We start from the raw sequence: 9,773 nt of genomic DNA on the forward strand, positions 1-9,773 counted from the left end.
ATTTTGTTTGGAGTTCCAAAAAGACTGGGACGATGGCGTGCCTATGGCTATGTTTGCAGTGAGGGAGGTAGTGCAGGAGTCGTTGGGTTTTAGTCCGGCCGAGTTAGTGTTCGGACATACTGTCCGTCGCCCACTAAAACTGATTAAAGATCATTGGTCTAATGTTTCGAGTCCAAAGAATATCCTTGACTTTGTTTCAGAGTTTCGTTTTAAATTGCACCGTGCATGTGAGCTGGCTAAACAGAATTTGGAGATGTCACAACAACGAATGAAAAAACGTTTTGATCGTGGTGCTAAACTTCGTAGTTTCTCTCCTGGGGACAAGGTATTAGTGCTTTTGCCAGTACCTGGATCAGCCTTACAGGCTCGTTACTATGGTCCTTACCAGGTGAAGGAAAAGGTGAGTGAGCTCGACTATGTGATTATGACATCTGACAGAAAGAAAAAAAACTCGTCTGTGTCATGTTAATATGCTCAAGCCGTACTGTGAGAGGCAGCCAGATTCGTCTGGACCATCGGCTGTGTTAATTGTTTCATCCGCAGATTCTCCGGGGGTTAAAGAGCAGGAGCTGTCCGGTGCTGAATCTCTGACCTGTCCATTGCCTTCTGCCGTTCCTGATAACGCTGTCGCTTTATCCACACTTGAGGAGGAGGATGGGGTTGATTTTCCTTCTTCAGAATTGGTGGCGGGAAGGTTGAAAAATTCTGAAATAATGCAAAACATTGACTCATTTCTTTCCTATTTGAATGTTACCGAACGCGCTGATGTGAGTAACATTATTCGGACGTACGGCAATTTGTTTTCTGATGTTCCCTCTCGTACTACGTTGATCGAACATGATATTGACGTTGGCAATTCTTTGCCTATTAAACAGCACGCATACCGGGTAAGTCCTGAGAAACGAACTCAGCTGCAAAAAGAGGTGACCTTCATGCTTAATAATAACATCGCAGAGCCAAGCTTTAGTCCTTGGAGCTCACCTTGTTTGCTGGTTAAAAGTCGGACGGAACGTTTTGTTTTTGTACTGATTTTAGACGCGTGAATGCTGTAACAAAACCAGATAGTTATCCATTGCCTCGTATGGAAGATTGCGTGGATCGCGTTGGAAATGCTGCTTTCGTTACTAAAATCGACCTGCTTAAAGGTTACTGGCAGGTGCCTTTGTCAGATCGTGCGAAAGAGATTAGTGCATTCGTAACACCAGACCATTTCCTACATTACACCGTAATGGCTTTCGGTTTACGAAACGCACCGGCAACCTTCCAATGATTAGTAAATCGTGTTATTGATGGCATGCATAATGTTGAAGCGTACTTGGATGATTTGGTTGTTTACAGCGCGTCTTGGTCAGAACATTTAGAACAACTTGATTTCTTGTTCCGTCGTCTGTCTCTTGCTAACCTCACGGTTAACTTAGCCAAGTGCGAATTTGGTCGAGCAAAGGTGACGTATCTGGGAAAGATTGTTGGTGGCGGAGAAGTTCGTCCTGTTGAGTCTAAGGTTGAGGCTATTATTAATTTTCCTGCGCCTACGACGCGCCGAGAACTTCGTTGATTCATTGGCATGGTTGGGTATTACAGGAGTTTTTGTAAAAACTTTTCTGCTGTGTCCTCTCCCTTAACGGATCTTCTTAGCCCCAAAGTACCATTTTAAGTGGACTGAAACGTGTCAAACGAGTTTCGAAAAAATCAAAGCGCTTCTGACTAATTTTCCTGTTCTCGCTGCTCCTGATTTTTCGTCCCAGTTTCTGCTTGCTGTTGATGCAAGTGATACTGGTGCGGGAGCGGTTCTCCTTCAACGAGATCAATTTGGTGTTGAGGATCCCGTTTGCTATTTCTCGCGCAAATTTAACAGACATCAACAGAATTACTCCACCATTGAGAAGGAGGCGCTCGCGCTTATCCTTGCACTTCAACATTTCGATGTTTATATTGGTTCTGTTTCATATCCTTTGATTGTTTACACGGATCATAATCCCTTAGTCTTTTTAAATCGAATGAAGAATAATAACCAACGTTTGATGCGCTGGAGTTTGGTACTACAGGCTCGTGAGTTGGTAATCCGACATATTCGTGGTAAGGATAACCTTATTGCTGACGCCTTATCCCGTGTCTAAACTGAATAAATTGTATGTACTCTTTTAAAGTAAAGGTAAGATCATTTCTTTTCTACAATTTATTCACTTAAGGGTGAGGGTGTTACGTGGCTATGTAGTTTGTTTTAAAGACCCATAGGTGGCGTTGAAGCTCTGGATTGGTGGAAGCACGATGACGTCACCGAGTTTCCGGCATAAATAAAGCTGGGCATACACTGTGCGATATCTGTGCGATTTCAGCAAGGTTACCAACTCACACTGTACGAGTAGATCACGTGCGATGGAAAGCCAAAACGCACGATTTATGTGCTCACACTATGCGGTCCGATGGTCGAGACGTGACTTGACTTGACTGCTCACACTATGCGTTTGAAATATGCACGATAAACCCACGTACTGGGATGCGCCGATAGACAATATGTTTCCAGAGATATTGTCAAAAGCATCAGCTATGGATATCAAGAGGATTTAGCATTTCCAATTCATATATTAAATAATAATAATTAGCCTATTATTATTATTATTAGTAGTAGTAGTAGTAGTAGTAGTATAGGGTAGGCCTATTTAATATTAAATTGATATTAGCTACAATTCATTTGGCCCGCAATATTTCATAGCGCATCACCACATAACTGACGCGCTGCAAGGATAATAAAAGATTTGATTAGCTTATAATTACTCCTCACTGAAAATTATTTAAAGACATTTATACAATGAATTAAAGGCATATAATTAAAATTATTAACAGTAGCCTATGTGCTCGCAGACTGCAATAATCAGTCAATGAAAAGCAGCTTCACTTCAAAAACAACCTGTTTAATACGAAATACTTCTCATTTTTTCACCCACTACATACAGTTTATGGGCCACAAGAGAAATATTAAGAAAATAAATTAAGATATATAGCCTACCGTTATCAGGTTGAAGTAGGATTTATCTTGTCTCTGAGAGAATATGCACCGAAAGCTCGTCGGTTTTACTTTTATTTTTTTGTAAAGGCTGGTGAATAATTGACAGGGGATTGAGACGTCTTCATAACTCTCGCGCAAAGTTTGCACATTGCTTGTGTAATATAAAGTAGACACTTGACTCGCCTTCCTGGTTTAAAATGGAAAAAATTCCTATATGAGACGTGACATTTTTCTTTATCACCAATTGCCAAATGATGGACAACAGTTCACATTTCCGCATTTAATAAAATTAAGTGAATATTAAATAGCCTACATGAGTAAATAGAAAGTGAAAAGCGAAACATATAAATTAATGATCAAGTAAATTAATACAAGAGGCACCGTGGGTTTATCCATCATGCAACACGAACTGGAGGTAAGCAATATTTTGCTAAATTGCAGCTAGTTTGATAGCTACAGAACTTAAAGATCTCCCTCTTTTCCTTTTCTTTCTTGCTGCATTAAAGATTGGTTTAATTTCTTTTTTCACGCAGGCGCAGTGGGGGGAAAAACACAGAGTTTAGGCAAGTCGGTTCGTAGCTCTGCTTCAACTGTGCAATATCCTCACGAGGGGCGACCAAATTTCTGACATGCCAGAACTTCATCCGACCATGCGATTGCCAGTCGGGAGAGGCCTCTCGTTTCCCCGTGTACACTGCACGAACACTGCACGACAAACGACACACGACAAAGCTGAAAATCGGCCCAACTCAAAAAAAAGAGTCGCACGAGTCAGAATTCGGCTCAAAATCGGACGAAAATCGCACAGTGTATGCCCAGCTTAAGCGTGGATGGCGTCAATGGAGTCTCTCTCGCTGGGCTGGTCTCGCTGGTGTCTCTCTCTGCATTCTCCCCTCGATGCGGTCCCTTTCAGCATCTATCGTCCGCTCTCATGGGGCGCTTAGTCTGTGTTTTGTTGTAGTTTAGTTTGTTTTCTTGATTTTTCATTGTTTTGTTCGATGTGTTTTCTTTATATGGTTAATGTTTAATTTTAACAGTAACGGGTAGTGGATTTGCTTAAACAGGTCACTGTTTAATAATGTAGTAAGTATAGTGAAGGAAGCAGAGGCCCGGAAGACTCACTCCTTTTGCTTTATCGGAAGCTAGGTAAGAACTATTGGTGAGAATAGCCAGGCAGGCGTTCTCTGTTTCTTTGGCTGTTTTTCCCTACCTGTTTACTGTTAATTCTTTTGTTAAGATTTTGTCTAATTTTGTATGTAATATTATTTATGAACTGTTTATTCTTCTTTCTATTATTAAACGAGGGCGATTTAATGTCCTGAAAATAAACTACCGGTGTCTGTGGCTCTTGCATGTGTGCGGTCCATGTCCTAATTGGAGTTATTATTTTAAACGAGCTGTTAACTCGGACATGGGCCGTAACAAAGATGTATAGAGAAGAGAAGTCAGTTCATCAGGCCCAATGGAAGACTCAACAGCATTCAGAATAGATCCTTCAACAGCGTTAGCATGATAGATTTCACTAAACTGAGGAGGAATAGATGAATTTATACAACGAGAGTAATGGCCCAGATGTTTTTCCATAACTGCAGAATTCTCAGCATGGACATTAAAAACAATAGGGCAATGATCAGAGAAGGAGACATCTTCTATGGTTACATCTTCTACAGCAACACCATTTGACAAAATAAGGTCCAGTGTGTGACCATGGATATGAGTTGCTCCATTTATATGTTGCATAAAACCAAAAGATTCCAAAATATTACTAAATTCACTGACCAAGAATCGACCTGGGCAGCACACATGTATATTAAAATCACCCAATAATAACAGCTGATCATATGATGGCATGATATGAGTTACAAATTCACAAAACTCTCGTATAAAAGCACTGTCAACATTAGGTGGCCTATAAATAAGCGCACAGAACACTGCAGTGGAATCAAACTCAAGCACAATACATTGTAACTCAAATGATGCATAACTCCCGACAGAAACGGGACGTACGTTAAGGGTTTGTTTAAAAACCATGGCAACCCCACCGCCCTTGCCAGTACATCATGGTGTACTAATAAAACAACAGCCCGGCGGACACAGTTCTTCAAAAACTGACGACTCACCGGCAGAGGCCCATGTCTCCGTCAGGAAAAGGATATCCAAGTTGCGTCCAGTATAAAAGTCATTTAAAAATGTCAGTCAGACTAAAGCTATTATTCTTTTTCAAATGTCATGTCAATGCCTCAGTCTGAATAAAATTGCACAAGTCTGTTTTTTCTAAAGACAAACTAACAACCCTAGACAATTCGACTGTAGTTTTTCTTCACTGTATATACTGGGAGTCTGGGACAAAGACATGAAGATTGTAGCTCAACTAAGCAAAAACCCACTGTAGCTCGATTATTACTGAACATGTAAACATACTGTGAGGTGGATGAAGCTGCTACAATAGAAATACATGAACACAATCAATCTCTACACAGAAAAAAAAAAAAAAAAAAAAAAAAAACTGAATGAGGGTAAGAACAGGTCTCAACAACAGATTTCAACAACAGATCTACTTACAACATACAACACTACTGATATTGACAAAAAACATGTCAATATAGTTTCTTTTTGTGATGATATGCATACACAATGTTTAATAAATATTTAAGTTAATTACATTACATTAGTTCTATTATGAGCACTGAGTACAATAAAACAAACATGGTGGTGTTTTCCCCACCAAACTCTCACCTGAGCTGTGAGATGTAGGGCAGACACTGGAGGAATCCCCTCACTTCACTCTCTTCATCTGTCCAGTCTATCAGCTCTACTGGTTTCTTCTCTGTTTGGAGTTTCAGCACTTCTAGGAGGATGGAGCTCTTTCTCTCTGAGAGGTTTATTCTCCAGACTGCAATTATATGAAGAATGAAGCATTAGTATCATTAATTAAAAAAAGTGTTTTTATTTAAAATGTTTTCACATGTATCTCACCATCTACTGGTACTGGTGTTTCCACACTAGGTTTGCTGGTGATGTCCTCATAGACAGCAGAGACTCTGACTCTATAGCAGGTGCTGTGAGGAACAGTTAAAGTACATTCACACTGAGGTCCTTGAGTTAGTACTGATGACCAGCCCTCCAGTCCAGCTTCTTTATACTCAACCATATACTGCAGCACTGGACAATCTTCATCAGTTTCAGCTTTCAACCAGGTGACTCTGAGAGTGTTTTTGTTCAGTTTATTCACAAAGGGTTGTCCAGGTGTTGCTGCAACAGCTGTCTGAAAGCTCATAATCTGGCTAAAGTTGCTCATACAGTCCTGCTCAATAACTGAATACCTCAGCTGATATTGATGGCCGGACTGATATTGATGATTTAAAATCAAACAGATTTCCTTGAAAATGTTGGTATAAACAATTATCTGTTTCCATGTGTTGTTGTTCATTCCACCATCATTTAAAGCCCTGGTCTCTACCACATATCTCTTGTTTTTGGTTTGTGGTTGATTCAGTTTCAGAGAAACACTGGTGTGCTTTATCTGAACTATTTGGGCAAGATTTGGTTTTGTTCCTAGCTTCACATTATTACTCACAATCCTACCATCATGATAAAATTGCACAGAGTATTCTGGAAAACTATCATCAGGTAGAAATGCAGCAATGAATTTGGTTTGCTTTGGATCTTCATTTGTCTCTTTGGCAGCAATGAATACTTTTAAGTCGGAGAGTACTTTCTGACTGACACAAACAGGCTTTATTGACTGCAGTGAATCTTCTAGCTTTATACTATCATATGTGGTCAATGTGCACTTTTTCATTAATTTAATGTGCTGCTTCAGATCTTTGGGAAAATAATCTTCAGCCTCCATTGATGAAATAGTGAAGCAGAATACATGGTTCATTTGAGGATCATTAATGACACGCTGAAGCTCCTCCTGTGATTTCACAATAGTCATGTTCACTGCTCTGCACTCATTTAAAACCAACAGATCATTTTTTTTCTTCTCAAGCCAATGATGTGTGTGATCTGGATTGAATGGAGACTGATTACAATAACTGATAAGTTCTTGAAAACTCTTCTGTCTGTCACCTTCCTTGACATTTATGGATTCAATAATCTCAGCAGCTTTTCTCTGAAACTCTGTCATGTACTCTTGTAGAAATTCTGAAAAGTTATGAAGTTTTTCCTCCAAAGCAGGAAACCTAGTAATCACAGTCAGATTATAATAGTCTGTTATCATGTCCTGACAGATCCTGATCTGTTTCCTCAGATGTCCTATAATGTTCTCAGCTTGATGCATCACATTTTCAGTGACTCCACTCAGAGTAGCACACACAGAGCTCTTGTCCAGTTTCTTCAAAGGATACAGCCAGACCTTCAGAGGAACTGCTCTCTCTCCTTTGGATCCAAGCAGTGTTGGCAGAGAACCGTAGATCTCCACCGCCTTATCAAAAGTCACTGGACTCTTCCAATCGCCCACATCAATGTACAGACTGCAGTCATATAAAATGCTGTTTGCCTTTTCAGTTTCATTAAGTCTTGTGAACACATCTCTTGCACTGAGAGTGGTGGTAAGCTTCTTGATAACATTTTCCATTTCTGTATTTCTCTCTGTGCTGATTCTCTCATTATCAAAAACAAAGAATGCTTGAGCTCCATAGAACACGGCGATGATCACATGTGTAGCTGTGGTTGCATTAATGGCTGAGGTAGGAGCTCCTTCCTGTAACAGTCTTTGGCTGATCATGTCCAGTCTGGTGGTGGTTTTATAGTGTAGTGTAAATCTGTCCTGATGTTGAGACTGAACTGGGTGATTCAGAAAAGCTGCAGCTCCATTTAGCTCCATAAGACCACACAGAGCACTTACTCGTAACATAGGTGACATTTCAAATGCTTTGCATCTCTCCTGAAGGGAGTCATCTTCCAGAACCTTTAGATGTGTTTTCAGTTGGGGCCAAGATATTCTGTTTCTTGTTACAGTGTGTTTACCCAAAAGATTACCATCTGCAAACACATTCACAGCACATTCTACTTCAATTTTACTTATTTACAAATGTTTTCCATCCATCTACACATACAATATCAATTCACATCACAGCAGCCTAAGAGGAGGCAGTATGGAATAGTTTAATGTTCAAAAAATAAATAAAGTCAAAGAACATAGCACTTTTAATTAGCAAATTTAAATAGTACACATTAATATTAGCTGCAGCTTTAACAAGAGGACAAAATTAGCATTTCCCCACTCAAGTAGCACTGTAAATTTTAATATGGAAAAGCGAAAATAACATGAACATGTACCTACATTTGAGCTTTTAAAACTACATCTCTGTTGTAAAATAGTATACATACACTATTAATAACAGATAATAGAGAAAATGATAAAAACAAGAAGCTTAGACCAACCTGAAGTAAATGAATCATTCCGACAGTCATACAACATTCCAAGATCTAAAGGACGTCCAAGTGCCGCAATCTCAGTTACATCCATAGGCAAATCTGTGAGTAATTTTGGGGGAAATGTACACAGTATTACATTTAATTGACAGAAAAGCCCTTCAAAAACATTATTAAACAATAAAACATATTTTGAACCATGATACATAAATATTAAAGTACAACTCTTTTATTGCTAGTAAACAATGCACCCTCTTTCCAAGATATATTTTACAAGCTATATGTTAAACTCATAATAATATAAAAAAATAACAGATACAAAGCAAATACTTACTTACAAAAGCTATTTCTATTTATCAATTGAAAGGATGTCAAATGTCAAGGTATCTAAATCAAGTTACCACTAAAATAATCCTATGGTGGTATTTCTAAGACCTGCTGTAAATAAGCTTGTAAGAGGAGTACCAGTCATACCATTACAGGAAAACCCACTGTAGAAGCACTTAGTTGGATGAAAAGTTTCAGCTTTTTCATCCATTGAAATCTAAGTAAAAAAAAAAAAAAAAAAAAAAAAAAAAAGGTTTTTTGAATATTGTCAGAAAAACTAGTAATATGTTTGTATGTGTGCTGCATGTATCTATTTGTGTTACATATACCACTCTCTGTTCAGAAAATATTGTACTCAACTCTGATTTCTTTATTTACCTCTTCAATGACTCCGTCTTGAAGCTCTTTGATCTCCTTGATGTCCTTAATGTCAGGTATTGACATAATAGCCTAAACAAAATACCATCAGTAGTTTAAGCTAATTTACAAAACATACTTAAATCAAATTATAACAAAACTAAAATACACATTCATTTAAAATGTATGCCAATACAACTCCAAGGTCACCTGTTAACTAAAAATATTTAAACACTCTCATTTTTATAATCAATGTCTGATTATAATACCAACATTTGCAAGATTGCAAAACACTGCATGGAGAAACATAGTCATCCAGCTTGCATTTACCTTGCATTTAACTCTGGCGTTTTGATTTCTCAGAGCCTGTGGACATGTATCATGTGGCTTCTTTTTGAACCTCAGTCATTAGGAATGCTTTGTCTTTACTGTTTGTCTTATGGACTGTGGTTATATTATGCTCTGATTAGTCATTGCATTCATGCAGTCAACAACCACGTCTGTGAGTGGTTACAATCATATATATTTTTTTAATAGAAACCTTTGATGTAGGAGATCGAAACAGAATGCAGTAATCAGCTTGTTTCAGGATTAGTTAATTAAGGAACTGTAACTAATCACAATTATTTTTTTTAATTTAAATATCCAGCTCCTGCAGCTATTTATTCTGCCATAAATGTGTATGAAATTTTATAATCAC

The 9,773-nt window shown here is 38.4% G+C and overlaps 1 protein-coding gene across 1 annotated transcript in view; it reads right to left on the reverse strand.

Moving 5' to 3' along the window:
• LOC125248253 overlaps positions 1 to 9,773 on the reverse strand; it is a 296,590-nt gene that overhangs the window by 81,799 nt on the left and 205,018 nt on the right. Inside the window, exons 4-8 of the mRNA XM_048159978.1 lie at positions 9,095 to 9,166; positions 8,864 to 8,933; positions 8,399 to 8,491; positions 5,984 to 7,996; positions 5,744 to 5,900 (exon numbers count right to left, since the gene is read on the reverse strand). Of these exons, the coding sequence (XP_048015935.1) occupies positions 5,744 to 5,900; positions 5,984 to 7,996; positions 8,399 to 8,491; positions 8,864 to 8,933; positions 9,095 to 9,166 (2,405 nt within the window). The remainder of the gene's footprint in view (positions 1 to 5,743; positions 5,901 to 5,983; positions 7,997 to 8,398; positions 8,492 to 8,863; positions 8,934 to 9,094; positions 9,167 to 9,773) is intronic.

The sequence above is a fragment of the Megalobrama amblycephala genome, linkage group LG16 (assembly GCF_018812025.1).
Source record: "Megalobrama amblycephala isolate DHTTF-2021 linkage group LG16, ASM1881202v1, whole genome shotgun sequence".
NCBI classification, from domain to species: Eukaryota; Metazoa; Chordata; class Actinopteri; order Cypriniformes; family Xenocyprididae; genus Megalobrama; species Megalobrama amblycephala.